Source organism: Salvelinus fontinalis, chromosome 39 (genome assembly GCF_029448725.1).
Source record: "Salvelinus fontinalis isolate EN_2023a chromosome 39, ASM2944872v1, whole genome shotgun sequence".
Lineage (NCBI taxonomy): Eukaryota > Metazoa > Chordata > Actinopteri > Salmoniformes > Salmonidae > Salvelinus > Salvelinus fontinalis.
In genome coordinates this window covers 13,979,625-13,995,143 of record NC_074703.1, presented here as the reverse complement: position 1 = coordinate 13,995,143, position 15,519 = coordinate 13,979,625, and the positions used below count along the sequence as shown (strand labels likewise).

The 15,519-nt window shown below is 48.7% G+C and overlaps 1 protein-coding gene across 10 annotated transcripts in view; it reads right to left on the bottom strand.

Annotated features, from left to right (window-relative positions):
* The window catches only part of LOC129838228 (membrane-associated guanylate kinase, WW and PDZ domain-containing protein 2-like), a 316,505-nt gene that overhangs the window by 25,859 nt on the left and 275,127 nt on the right, over positions 1-15,519 (bottom strand). For 8 of the 10 annotated variants that reach the window (XM_055905022.1, XM_055905024.1, XM_055905023.1 and 5 more), the window contains exon 11: positions 2,716-2,747. The exons of the other annotated variants lie outside the window; for them this stretch is intronic. In XM_055905022.1, the coding sequence (XP_055760997.1) occupies positions 2,716-2,747 (32 nt within the window). The remainder of the gene's footprint in view (positions 1-2,715; positions 2,748-15,519) is intronic. 10 annotated transcript variants of the gene reach the window in all.

The window sequence follows — 15,519 nt, the reverse complement described above, 5'->3', positions numbered from 1 at the left end:
CTGTCGTCATCGGAAGATGGCAAATGGCCAAAGTGGGCACACAGAGGGTACTGGCCCAGTTTAAGGTGGCTACGGCCCAAGACATTCTATGATAGAGACTGTAGTGGATGCTAGAGGGGCATGGTAATAGGAGGAGTGCAAACACACAGCATTCACCCCCCTCAGAGAATCTATTTGATGAACCTGTGTGTGCGTGTGTGTGTGTTTGTGTGTGTGTTCTGCAACTATAATGGAATGTAGATGTGGTGGATAATGTGTGGTGTCTCTATTGTGGTGACTCTAATACAATGCAGAAAAGCCAGCAGTGCTAGTGTCAAAACAGGTTTGTTTAGTCCCAATTACTCTCAGCAGCGTTGAATCCCAAACCACTCAGTGTGCGTCCAGGAGAAAAAGAGAGAAGTGGTAATTTATGCGGGTGTAAATCCAAACAATGCAGCTATATGGTTAAGTGCATAAAATATGATTTCTCTTCCCATTTGAAATAAGCACCACACTGATTATTTGAAGTGATACACACTATGACCTATTTTGACAAGCTGAGCTGCTTTCTTGTGTTGTACAAATGTCAGTTGTCTTTAGAAAACAGAGTGGTGTTGATAAGATAGTGAAGATGACACATTGGTATGTTAGGATGACAGTGAGAAATAGTTCTCTCTAGTACCCCCCGATAAAATGACCCATTTGATATCAGGAGCTGTATAAAAAGATGCTGCCAAGGCACCTAGTTCCATCGGACCAAGGCAAAATCAAAGTGTTCCCACTCTGTGTGGTTCCACCCATCTCTGCTCCTGATTTTCGGAATGTCTGAGTGTCTGGCCGTGTAATGGCAGGGTGACAGTCAGGGGATCTTATTAAGTCTGGACCAGACTATAGCACTGTCACTTCCCCTACCTCCTTCTCCGTCTTTCTCTCCCTCCATCTATTATACTGTATGTACTAAGTGAAGTATGAAGTATGGTAATGTCTTTCCTAACTGGCTCTGAGAGGGTTAAATAAAGTTGTTTTGAATTGAATTGAATCTTTCCCCCTCATTTAGTCACAGGCAGTCAGGCTCTTTAAGACTGTATGACCTGTGTGTATGGCTAGAGACTGCTGTTTCCTAAACACAACACTCTCAGGTCTGGCCATAAATTGATTCTGCATCCACACCAATAGGACTACAAACTACTGTATATTCTGTTCTTCACTCTCATGACTATATGAGAATATACTCATATATGAACAGGCTTTGTTCCAAACTGAATTCGGAAGGCAGGGCATCATTAGTATTTCGTGCCAACTTTGAGTCACAATTACAGAACTCGCATAGTCTCCGTTTTTAAACTTTGTATCCATGTTGGATTATTTGGGTTGGGCTTCTTTGGGCTACGGGAATCGTCCTGAACTAATGATATCCAATTAAACCTGGGCTGTTGGGGGCGGTTGGCAGCTGCTGGTGCTCTGAAGCCTGTTCTGCATCATAGCTCAATGTGTGGAGAGGAACAAACACACGCTAGGGGAGAGAAAGAGTGGCTTCGGCTGGACCGCCTGCCTGCCTGACTCCATAGCTATTTTCCCAGGCACTTCTTCTCTGGGAGCTCAGATTCAGAATTACAGCAGGGATAACACAAAGACTGCTTCTTCTGAGTCCATGGATGTGTGGAATGTTATGATCTGTCACCGGAGACTCTACAAATGAGCTGAGGTTAGTAGCTGGTTAGCTATATCAGCCAAACTAGAACATGAAGTAGCATGAAATGGGTTACACACACAAACACACACACCTTGTTTCTTGGCAATACACCATGTCTAACTCGACTCAGAGAGTGCTCTGAGAGGCATTGTAGCAGCTCTTCCTTGTCTGGATGACAAGTGTTTATTGAGTGTTTGGGGACAGAGTCCAGACAGACAGACAGACAGACAGAGGCTAGGTTTGAACAGAGTGTTTTCTAAGAGGTCTCAGACATCTTTAAAGTTTCAGCTTTCAACATGTTAGTACAATCTGTCTCGACAAAAACTAAAAATACAACATTTGTATATTTTGTCTGACATATATGACATCTGAGAAAACATAGTTATGACAAAAGATGATCAGGAAAGATAGCTAAGTTAGTAGCAGATCAGTATCAGCCTGGAGATGAAGGAAGAAGGGAAGAATGGATGAGTGATAATTTCTCGGTATGACTGTTAGAAAAGGGTTCTCTCACTCTCTTTATCAGGGATACAGAGGAGCTGAGAGAAAGATGGAATGTTGAGGGGACCATGCCAACCCAGAGTCTGGACCATAGATATAGCATTACTAGAAGAGCATCTGGTCTAGCAGTTTGCATAGACATAGACTGTCATGTGCCTAGACATACACCACATCGAATGACCATCAAGATTTATTTAGATCATGGCCCATCTGGCTCACGGTATGACGAGTCTGGTAATTCTATATCTATGAGTGGGCCACTTATCCCTTTCCTCTGCATGTGACGGCAAGAGGAAGGGTCCAGCTCAAGGCCAGGATACAGCAGCAGCCGAGACACGACAACAGCACTACAGTTAGTATAAGGGAAGGGAATAGAATAGAGTAGTCATTCTCAGCTAGTTAAGAAGATATAGATTTAAGGTTATGTAGTAAAGTCAATCAGAGCAGCTCCAACATATATGCACAGTGCAGCCATTTTGTTAACTAAATGAGTCAATTAGAATTAATGGGAGAGCTGAGGCTTGGAAGACAATGCATTTTACCTGTTTAGGGGTCTTCCAGGGTGAATAGTGACCTGCAATAGTGAGAAAACAACAATGTTTAGCCTAGAGAGTAGTGGCAGCCATTACATTAGGTCTGAGCTGGTCTGTCTGTGTCTGAGGGCTACTCCATGAACTAAAGAAAGATAAAACTTAAACGGAATAAAACATTAAGAAACCAATGGAAAGATGACCGATTTGCACTAAAAGCAATGAGAGGGCTGCAAAGTAATCCCACCCCAAGTGGTGCGATGCAATGTCCTTGAGAAGCAGATTCTTGAAGCACCAGAAAGACAATGGGTCAGAGAGGATCTTACAGTAACGTTGGTCTCCAAGCCAAGGGGAAGTTGAAAACTGCCACCACCACAGTGCACAACACATGAAGAACACCTGCTCTTTCCATGACACAGACTGACCAGGTGAATCCAGGTGCAAGCTATGATCCCTATTTGATGTCACTTGTTAAATCCACTTCAATCAGTGTAGATGAAGGGGAGGAGACAGGTTAAAGAAGAACTGAGACATGGATTGTGTATGTGTACCATTCAGAGGGTGAATGGGCAAGACACAAAATGTAAGTACGTTTGAACAGGTTATGGTAGTTGGTGCCAGGTGCACTGGTTTGTGTCAAGAACTGCAACAGTGCTGGGTTTTTCACGCTCAACAGTATCTCGTGTGTATCAAGAATGGTCCACCACCCAAAGGACATCCAGCCAACTTGACACAACCGTGGGAAGCATTGGAGTCAACGTGGGCCAGCATCCCTGTGGAACGCTTTCTACACCTTGTAGAGTCCATGGCCAGACAAATTGAGGCTGTTCTGAGGTCAAAAGGGGGGTGCAACTCAATATTAGGAAGGTGTTCCTAATGTTTGGTATACTCAGTGTACATTACCGTATGTGTTGCTAAATTATCCCAAATAATTGATAGGGGATCATATTGGAGAAGCCTTTGCCAATATTTGGATAAACATCCAGGCTTGATCGTATAACAGAATTCTCTGTCATTTAATTTGCCTTACAGGGACAACGCTTGGGGAAAACACCAGAGGTGAGGGTCTGATAAAGAAGCAAATGGGATTCTCACAGAAGTAGAATAGGTCATAACCTTAGAAAACCCTAAACGCTCCCCTGACTCTAAAGTTGGATTGAAGTGATGAGAATGATTCGATAGGTGATGAGGCTTCACCATTCAACACAATTTTCCCTGGACAAATATAACCTACACAGTAAGTTTCCATGTTAGACTGGTAGATTTTATACAATTCAAGATATACACTACAGCTGTGGTATTCAAACTGTTTCAGCGGGAACCCCATGTTTTCAGCCAAAATTCTGGGGACCTCATTTTTTTTCTGAAGAATTTCTCGCGACCCCCCCAGCCCAAGTCTAATGAAACAACTTTGAAATCGGTACATTTGGATTTTTACATCAACATATAACCTTCAATGCATTACATTTTCTTCTCTTATCAAAATGAAAAGAAACCAATAAATACATTTACTCAATAAAATAATGTTTCTCAAAAGCGTTTGTATATTGTACCATCTGCAACCCCAACCCGACCCCGAATCTCACTGCACTACAGTGTACAAAGCCGTGTAGGTCCTGTAATTGTGTGATTTTAGCAAGTCATTGCATGCACTTAATTACATCATTTGCTAGCAGTAGCATGGACCTCTGCCTTGGATTGAATCCTTCAGGGAACTGTAGTGTCAACAGTCACAGCATGTGTGTGGGGTGATGGCATATCACAACACCACTGTGTTTGGACCACATACTGCCAGGCCAGAGGCTCCAAATATTTCTCAGGTAAATATTCATATTCCAGTTAAAGGTCTCCACTTCTAATATATCAACATGGATTGTGACTTTCGTTCATTGATTGAAGGCATACCAGAGGCGCTGTGTGAATGTGCAAAGTTTTGGGATGATTTTGGCCGGAGGGTAGTGTGAATGACTTGGCTGTGTTATGAGTAGGTCATGTGTTTTCAATGGGAAAACAGAACCCACTTCGCTCCCTATACCTCTCCCCTGAGCACTAACATACACCCATCTGTAAGCTGTAAATAATATGTTGGAAGCTCCACCACTACACGTATATCTGTCCAGATCCTTCAGATCTGCAAACACCAAAAAGGAAGGGTGAGTCCTTACCCACCACCACTGTCATTTAAAAAAGCCCAGCCAACCTTTACTCAGCAAATTACACCATTCCACAATCTACTTCAGCCTAGAACACATGATCACAACAAACAGAGTGTAACAGAATGCAGGACTTCCAGCGGTACTCACCACCGCCTGTGTTTACACTCAGAGCTATGCAACGCAAGGCAGCAGTCTCACATCAAAAGACCCAGCTTCATAACACATACGGCCCAAACTATTCACTCCACATCGGCCCCCGGAGAAACAGGGAGGAACGTAAAAAACAACAAACAAACAACAGACTGTCTGTCTACTCATTTCAATTTTCAGCCCCTCCAGGAACAGAATGTTGCAGATGCAAACCGTCCAGGATCGAATTAGCGAGTGGCTGCCTGCGTTACATGCCAGGAGGCTGCCTGCGTTACATGCCAGGAGGCTTCCTGCGTTACATGCCAGGAGGCTTCCTGCGTTACATGCCAGGAGGCTTCCTGCGTTACATGCCAGGAGTCTTCCCAGCGCTACATGCCAGGAGGCTTCCTGCGTTACATGCCAGGAGGCTTCCTGCGTTACATGCCAGGAGGCTTCCTGCGTTACATGCCAGGAGGCTGCCTGCGTTACATGCCAGGAGGCTGCCTGCGTTACATGCCAGGAGGCTTCCTGCGTTACATGCCAGGAGGCTGCCTGCGTTACATGCCAGGAGGCTGCCTGCGTTACATGCCAGGAGGCTGCCTGCGTTACATGCCAGGAGGCTTCCTGCGTTACATGCCAGGAGGCTTCCTGCGTTACATGCCAGGAGGCTTCCTGCATTACATGCCAGGAGGCTTCCTGCGTTACATGCCAGGAGGCTGCCTGCGTTACATGCCAGGAGGCTTCCTGCGTTACATGCCAGGAGGTTTCCTGCGTTACATGCCAGGAGGCTGCCTGCGTTACATGCCAGGAGGCTTCCTGCGTTACATGCCAGGAGGCTTCCTGCGTTACATGCCAGGAGGCTTCCCAGCGTTGCATGCCAGGAGGCTGCCTGCGTTACATGCCAGGAGGCTTCCTGCGTTACATGCCAGGAGGCTTCCCAGCGTTACATGCCAGGAGGCTTCCTGCGTAACATGCCAGGAGGCTTCCCAGCGTTACATGCCAGGAGGCTTCCCAGCGTTGCATGCCAGGAGGCTGCCTGCGTTACATGCCAGGAGGCTGCCTGCGTTACATGCCAGGAGGCTTCCCAGCGCTACATGCCAGGAGGCTTCCCAGCGTTACATGCCAGGAGGCTTCCCAGCGTTACATGCCAGGAGGCTTCCCAGCGATTCATGCCAGGAGGCTTCCCAGCGTTACATGCCAGGAGGCTTCCTGCGTTACATGCTAGGAGGCTTCCCAGCGCTACATGCCAGGAGGCTTCCTGCGTTACATGCCAGGAGGCTGCCTGCGTTACATGCCAGGAGGCTTCCTGCGTTACATGCCAGGAGGCTTCCTGCGTTACATGCCAGGAGGCTTCGCTGCGCGTTACATGCCAGGAGGCTTCCCTGCGCGTTACATGTCAGGAGGCTTCCCAGCGCTACATGCCAGGATGCTTCCCAGCGCTACATGCCAGGAGGCTTCCCAGCACTACATGCCAGGAGGCTTCCCAGCGTTACATGCCAGGAGGCTGCCTGCGTTACATGCCAGGAGGCTGCCTGCGTTACATGCCAGGAGGCTTCCTGCGTTACATGCCAGGAGGATGCCTGCGTTACATGCCAGGAGGATGCCTGCGTTACATGCCAGGAGGCTTCCTGCGTTACATGCCAGGAGGCTTCCTGCGTTACATGCCAGGAGGCTTCCTGCGTTACATGCCAGGAGGCTTCCCTGCGCGTTACATGCCAGGAGGCTTCCCTGCGCGTTACATGCCAGGAGGCTTCCTGCGTTACATGCCAGGAGGCTTCCCTGCGCGTTACATGCCAGGAGGCTTCCCAGCACTACATGCCAGGAGGCTTCCCAGCGTTACATGCCAGGAGGCTTCCCAGCGCTACATGCCAGGAGGCTTCCCAGCGTTACATGCCAGGAGGCTTCCCAGCGTTACATGTCAGGAGGCTGCCTGCGTTACATGCCAGGAGGCTTCCCAGCGCTACATGCCAGGAGGCTTCCCAGCGCTACATGCCAGGAGGCTTCCCTGCGCGTTACATGCCAGGAGGCTTCCCAGCGCGTTACATGTCAGGAGGCTTCCCAGCGCTACATGCCAGGATGCTTCCCAGCGCTACATGCCAGGAGGCTTCCCAGCACTACATGCCAGGAGGCTTCCCAGCGTTACATGCCAGGAGGCTGCCTGCGTTACATGCCAGGAGGCTGCCTGCGTTACATGCCAGGAGGCTTCCTGCGTTACATGCCAGGAGGATGCCTGCGTTACATGCCAGGAGGCTTCCTGCGTTACATGCCAGGAGGCTTCCTGCGTTACATGCCAGGAGGCTTCCTGCGTTACATGCCAGGAGGCTTCCCTGCGCGTTACATGCCAGGAGGCTTCCCTGCGCGTTACATGCCAGGAGGCTTCCTGCGTTACATGCCAGGAGGCTTCCCTGCGCGTTACATGCCAGGAGGCTTCCCAGCACTACATGCCAGGAGGCTTCCCAGCGTTACATGCCAGGAGGCTTCCCAGCGCTACATGCCAGGAGGCTTCCCAGCGTTACATGCCAGGAGGCTTCCCAGCGTTACATGTCAGGAGGCTGCCTGCGTTACATGCCAGGAGGCTTCCCAGCGCTACATGCCAGGAGGCTTCCCAGCGCTACATGCCAGGAGGCTTCCCTGCGCGTTACATGCCAGGAGGCTTCCCAGCGCTACATGCCAGGAGGCTTCCCAGCACTACATGCCAGGAGGCTTCCCAGCGTTACATGCCAGGAGGCTTCCCAGCGCTACATGCCAGGAGGCTTCCCAGCACTACATGCCAGGAGGCTTCCCAGCGTTACATGCCAGGAGGCTTCCCAGCGTTACATGCCAGGAGGCTTCCCAGCGTTACATGCCAGGAGGCTTCCCAGCGTTACATGTCAGGAGGATTCCCAGCGCTACATGCCAGGAGGCTTCCCAGCGCTACATGCCAGGAGGCTTCCCAGCATTACATGTCAGGAGGCTTCCCAGCGTTACATGTCAGGAGGCTTCCCAGCGTTACATGTCAGGAGGCTTCCCAGCGCTACATGCCAGGAGGCTTCCCAGCGCTACATGTCAGGAGGCTTCCCAGCGTTACATGTCAGGAGGCTTCCTAGCGTTACATGCCAGGAGGCTTCCCAGCGTTACATGTCAGGAGGCTTCCCAGCGTTACATGCCAGGAGGCTTCCCAGCGTTACATGTCAGGAGGCTTCCCAGCGCTACATGCCAGGAGGCTTCCCAGCGCTACATGCCAGGAGGCTTCCCAGCGTTACATGCCAGGAGGCTTCCCAGCGCTAGTCTCTTTTTAAGGGCGCAATCACACTGTAAACATGCCCTCCATCACCAACGAGTGGCACAGCAGAAATGGAAAGTGATCAACAAAAGAGTGGTAGAGGAGGGAGGAAGGGAGAGAGATGCAGCGACAGAGAAGACATGTTTGCAAACTATCAATCTCTCTCAGTGAGTCATCAATCTGACTGGAGCTTGCCTTGCACAGATCCACGGCTAGAATAAAGATTTTTATAGATGGGGAGAAATTACAGCAGCTTATCGGGAACGACTTTAACAATTCTCAAATCCAATTATTTTTTTGGACAGCTCTATCAGCACAGGCACAACATATATACAGGTGATAAAGAATCCACATTACTGGATGATAAATGAGAGAGCGTTCAGACAGCAGGCCTGTTTTTTAATGAAAACTGACTCTTCACTTTCTCAAAACAAGGTCAATCAATACGAGTGCTCTTAGGATGACCTGCTATCAACCAGCATTACTTCAAGACAGAACAACCTGTTTTCTCTGGGAAAGGCAGAGCTACAACCATCATGGATGGTACTCCACAGGGTAAATCCATTCATTGTTAACTCAGGCATAGGAGGTGTTTGGTTCGAAAGAGATGTCAGTGATGCCCTTTCCTATGGTAGATCAGCACTGAGATGTATTGAGTGACAGACTCTTGCCTCTGTTCCTGTGAGACTCCATAGCAGAGTCAAATATGTTCTAATACCTGAGCTGCATTTCATTTAGTTTGCCTGGTAAAGTAGAACACATTTTATAGTTCAGATAGTGCAGGGATCTGAGCTAGCGCCACATCTGCAAGTTAACCATGACAGGTCACGTTATCATTAGCCTACAGTACTCATAGTACAGTAAGCTACCTACAGTGCATAACACTTGCAATGATGACATTCCACCTGGAGATCTGATAGAGTAGAGGTGTCTGAAGTGAGTCATTTGTCATTGAGCAATGGGACAGAACCATTTAAGAGCAGTGGGACAGGACCATGTAACAGCAGCGGGACAGGACCATGTAACAGCAGCGGGACAGGACCATGTAAGAGCAGCGGGACAGGACCATGTTAGAGCAGCGGGACAGGACCATGTAAGAGCAGTGGGACAGGACCATGTTAGAGCAGCGGGACAGGACCATGTAAGAGCAGCGGAACAGGACCATGTTAGAGCAGCGGGACAGGACCATGTTAGAGCAGCGGGACAGGACCATGTTAGAGCAGCGGGACAGGACCATGTTAGAGCAGTGGGACAGGACCATGTAAGAGCAGCGGAACAGGACCATGTTAGAGCAGCGGGACAGGACCATGTTAGAGCAGCGGGACAGGACCATGTTAGAGCAGCGGGACAGGACCATGTTAGAGCAGTGGGACAGGACCATGTAAGAGCAGTGGGACAGGTCCATGGTAGAGCAGTGGGACAGGACCATGTTAAAGCAGCGGGACAGGATCATGTTAGAGCAGCGGGACCGGACCATGTTAGAGCAGCGGGACAGGATCATATTAGAGCAGCGGGACAGGACCATGTAAGAGCAGTGGGACAGGACCATGTTAGAGCAGTGGGACAGGACCATGTAAGAGCAGCGGAACAGGATCATGTTAGAGCAGCGGGACAGGATCATGTTAGAGCAGCGGGACAGGACCATGTTAGAGCAGTGGGACAGGACCATGTTAGAGCAGTGGGACAGGACCATGTAAGAGCAGTGGGACAGGACCATGTTAGAGCAGTGGGACAGGACCATGTTAGAGCAGCGGGACAGGACCATGTTAGAGCAGTGGGACAGGACCATGTAAGAGCAGTGGGACAGGACCATGTTAGAGCAGTGGGACAGGACCATGTAAGAGCAGTGGGACAGGTCCATGTTAGAGCAGTGGGACAGGACCATGTAAGAGCAGTGGGACAGGACCATGTTAGAGCAGTGGGACAGGACCATGTAAGAGCAGTGGGACAGGTCCATGGTAGAGCAGTGGGACAGGACCATGTTAAAGCAGTGGGACAGGATCATGTTAGAGCAGCGGGACCGGACCATGTTAGAGCAGCGGGACAGGATCATATTAGAGCAGCGGGACAGGACCATGTTAGAGCAGTGGGACAGGACCATGTTAGAGCAGTGGGACAGAACCATGTTAGAGCAGTGGGACAGGACCATGTTAGAGCAGTGGGACAGGACCATGTTAGAGCAGCGGGACAGGACCATGTTAGAGCAGCGGGACAGGATCATGTTAGAGCAGCGGGACCGGACCATGTTAGAGCAGCGGGACAGGGCCATGTAAGAGCAGCGGGACAGGACCATGTTAGAGCAGTGGGACAGGACCTTGTAAGAGCAGCGGGACAGGACCATGTTAGAGCAGTGGGACAGGACCATGTTAAAGCAGCGGAACAGGACCATGTTAGAGCAGCGGGACAGGACCATGTTAGAGCAGCGGGACAGGACCATGTTAGAGCAGCGGGACAGGACCATGTTAGAGCAGCGGGACAGGACCATGTTAGAGCAGTGGGACAGGAGAATGTAATGACCAGAGAGATTAGGACCGTGCTGCCCCGCCAGTATTACTGTGACTCTTCTGCTCCAATGAGGAAGGGATACTGAATTTGGGGGCTTGAGGGCTGAAGTACTGCAGACTTTATTTTCTACCTTGATTAATTGATTGTCTGGCTGAGGTTTGAATAACTTCCTGATTAGAAGAAAAATGATAAATAGCTATGATGTAAAGTGTGACTGTTAGAGTGAGAGGGCTGACATATGTTCTGTCTACGGCGAAAGAGCTGTATGCTAAATGAATCAGTAACATACTAATGGGACTTAGTGCTGCCCCCGTACAGTTAATGAGTTGATTGAATCAGAGCCATACGAGACCCTATGTAGATGTAGATATTTCCAACATGACACACCTGCACATGCAAACACACACGCATGTGCACACACACACAAACACACACACACACTCACAACAGTGAAGAGCACTATAATATCACACCGCCAGGCTAACAGCAGGCTATGTCATTATTTAAATGAGATTTGGATAACACTACGATTTGATGGAATCTTGCATAGCTTATGAATATACATAAAGCCCACAGGGACGGTTAGCTACTTTAAATAATATCTGCCGCATGAAAATTGATTTTGTTGCATGCTGGTTCCATGTTCACTCATGTGTTCAATACCAACACACATCCAGCTGAGGAACAGTAGAAATGATGTGCAGAGAGAAAACTCCATGCTTCAATCCACATTACAGCTCACAACAATCATTTCTTTGTCCCTACGACTCGTATAATAGAATCACACTTTAATCGAACGCTTTAAACACACTCCAAATAAAAGGGCCTAGTTTCGTCAATGGAGCCATTGAGCCGATCCAGGTTAAGCACCCTACTTAAACTCCCAACACACTTTTGTGAAGCCTTAACCCCTGACTCAATGAAAGTGATCTTAGCACCACTCAACCCTAGTAAATGTGTTTAACCTCTTCTATTCCCGCTGGGATCTGACCTGTCTGCTCACCCATAAGCCATTTGGATGTCTCTCCCACCTCCCTCTCTCTTCCTGTTCCTCTCTCCTAGGGCCATTCTGATTGGCCAAGGATTCCTGCAGCGGCACAGGGCAGTTCTGGATTGGCTCAGGTCTGCATGGTGCATGTTGGTGGAGACAGAGCTGTGAACATGGCTGTTGCTGTTCAGCACTGTCTGGTTTGGCAGGCAGCCTGCTCTAGGGCCTCTTGCTGTTAGCCAATGAATCACTGTCTGGCTGTGTGCTGAATAATCCCTGTGTTGCTGGGCGGCGCTCATTGATTCAAAGACTCTCCATCTCTCTCTTCTCTCAATCTTCATTGTGATAGTCATCTCTGGTTCAGCCCGGAGGAAGATATAGCCACCTTAAAGAGCATTAGGAGGGAACAGGACAGGCCAAGTGAGCAAGAAAGACTAGAATGACACACACGGGCAGCATCCGTCAAGAGAAAACCTCAGTGAGAGAGTGTACTCGACCAGCAAACAGCTATTGACCATGTATGGGTGTATGAGTATGTGTGTACTGTGTATGTATACATATGGGTTACTGCTGATGGGTAAGCATGGGTGGGCGAACGTATGTGAACTTCACAATCCTGCCACGTCGAGGCACACTAAACGGACATGTCTGAAATCCTCCAATTAGTGTTGTGGTGAAGGCAGCTTGGGTAATGGCATAGATGGGCCTTAATGAGGGTGTCTGCAGCACACTCGCTAATTAGTGGTGCTGATGAGAGGCACGGCGGCTATTTGTATTGGCAGAAACAGGCCAGGAGTCAGCGGGGAGTTGAAGGGATGGCTGAATATCTTAACTTTATTAGGAGAGCAGGACCGTTCGAAAGTGATCCCGCGTAATTCACTGGATGTTAGGGATGGTAAGTGAGTCCGTTTCTGATCCATGGAGGAGAGAGTAAACGGTGTGGACCTCCTCCATTCCTGACGATGAGCGTTATGGGAATTGATACCAATACAAGTAAAGACATACACATGCACACACACACACAACCACACACACGAACAAACACACACACATTCACATCGCAAGCTCAAGTGACTGCACTGATAACATCAGTTTAGCTGTCATAAGGTAGTTATGAAGTAGCAAACCATGAAGCAATAATGAACAACTATATGACATGAACAGCAGAAAGCTATGGGCTAGAGGCACGGTGTAAACAGACATTACATCCACAGTGTATGTACAGCTAATATATGTGTTTATGCTACCATTTAGCAATGATGATCACTAACGCCACTTCAAATACTATAATGTTTGTGGAGACATGGTGTAAACAAAAAGACACATTCAACGAAGCCTTCACACAGTGACAGTGGTTGCAACTTTCACCGCAATGCTCATCCGTTGAGTACTGGTGACCATGACAACGTGCAATCGAGCTACATCATAAACAAACAAACGCACGCACGCAATCGCACACAAGTAAGCAGGCACACGCACAGAGTGCTGGGCCCTCTCTAAAATCATACATATCAATAGTCAATAGCTCCTAGAGATAAGAGCTCTCCCTCATCCTAGTTAGTGAGGCCTGTGGCCATCCCCTGACAGACAGAGCTGCTGTGAGGTAACTCAGCCCCCACTGATCATTTAGGATCTCACTAATGCTGTCTCTGCCTTTAATGTAGGGGTTGGCACGGCAACCCGCCATAAAAGAGCCACAACAGTGCCGCGAGGCTCTACACGGACAAGAAATCATGAGTGTGTGTGTGTGAAAGAGATGAGCGTTTAATAATAAGGCTGTCACAGCTTCCCCCTCTGGTGACAGAGGGTGTCCGTACTAAACACCTCCACCAGATGGTGCTGTCTCAGTGTGTTGTGAGGCTGGGAGGTGGTAGACTGTAGACACGTCTGGAGCCGTCTGACTGTCATTAGATGAGCCGCATGCCAGTGCTAGCCACACAACCATCTGGCCCCACTACACACACACACACACACATGCTCATACACACACTGCTGCACAACGGACAGAGCCAATGCATAATCAACTTAGTTAGCTAGTCCTCCTTCTGCTCTCTCTCTCAGTTTGAGAGTGTTTACCAAATACATGAGCTGTGTGTATGTGTGTGTGTCTGTGTGTATGTGCCATGACACAAACAAGGCATTTGAGAGTCAATGAGAAGAGAGGACGTGTTTGCTAGTTGTGTGTAATGTGGTGACAGACAAACATTGGCGATCACCTCTTTACTCTCTCTCTGGGCAGTGAGTTGAGTGGAGGCACAGGTCCTCAGGGACCGAGACAGGGGCCATTTTAATTAGAATGTATGGCCCGGGTCCAGTTCCCTGACAGCCCAGCCAAATCGCTGGGCATTAAGAGCTGGAACATCATTTCAATGGAATGGTGACAGTTTTATTAGGGCCGTAATGGCCTGGCTAAACGCTGGAAGCTCTCATCCCTGATTGGTTTGGAGGGATGGAAAGATATTTTTTCTGTTTTCACCCGAAGCAACAGAAGTTAAGATCTGGGAGCCGGGAGGGAGTGTGAGCTATTGGCTGCAGGGGTTGGGGTCATTTCCATTCCAATTCAGTTCAAGTTAGGACATGAGGTGAATTGAAATTTCAATTCTATCACTGAAAAAATCCTAATGGAAGAAAAATGAGTTTATGACTGTATCCCCAGGCAATGTGGTATGGGTGGGGGGGCGGGGTGACGGCCATGTTTGAAACAGACTGAATCGCGTCAAGTGACTACTATGACCTTTCAACTTCACCGCCTGTCTGTCACAAGATGTCCGACAAACAAACGTTCCGCCGTGGCGTTCTGCCTCAGGGTGGTGGCGTGGAGGAGCTAAATGGTGCTAAGTGGGTTTGATGTAATGTGACTAAATCTACATCAGTTAGGTAGCTGCTTCATGGGCCAGCAGGCAGCGCTTCTAGGAGAGCGCACTCCTTTTGACCTCCAGCTCTGCTCGACCGCCAGGGTCCGACTACCACACAGATGCGAGGCTCTCTCTCTCTGTGTGTGTGTGTGTGTGTGTGTGTGTGTGTGTGTGTGTGTGTGTGTGTGTGTGTGTGTGTGTGTGTGTGTGTGTGTGTGTGTGTGTGTATGGGCATCCCTCATGAGACAAAAGCGACTTAACCCTCTCAGCACCTATCCCTTTCTCCACTTCCTGGTCTCACATCTTCTGCTTTCTTCTCTCCTGCGTTCCCCTGCTTCCCCCGTCCCTCTGTTTTTCATTCTGTTCACATGCGCTCTGTTGGGCCCTGAATTACATGCCAGCCTAATAAAGAAAGAAATGTTCAACTGACAGTAAATCAATTCCTAAAATGACATTGACCTTTCTCTGTAAGTTAGTCACCATGGAGCTATCTGCCTGGCTCTCTGACTATTAGTCTTCTACCAGTTGATCAACAATTATTGACGGGGTGTGTGTGTGCGTGTGTGTGTGTGTGTGTGTGTGTGTGTGTGGGGGGGGGGGGGGGGGGGGGGGGGGGGGGCAGTGTAATGGCTGAGTCATTGTGGGCCATTATTGCAATCACTGACTCCACACTTCAATAGGGCAGGAGGATTAAAATCAAATGTATTTGTCACATACACATGGTTAGCAGATGTTAATGCGAGTGTAGCTAAATTATTGTGCTTCTAGTTCCGACAATGCAGTAATAACCAACAAGTAATCTAACCTAACAATTCCACAACTCCTACCTTATACACACAAGTGTAAAGGGATAAAGAATATGTACATAAAGATATATGAATGAGTGATGGTACAGAACGGCATAGGCAAGATGGGAGCTTC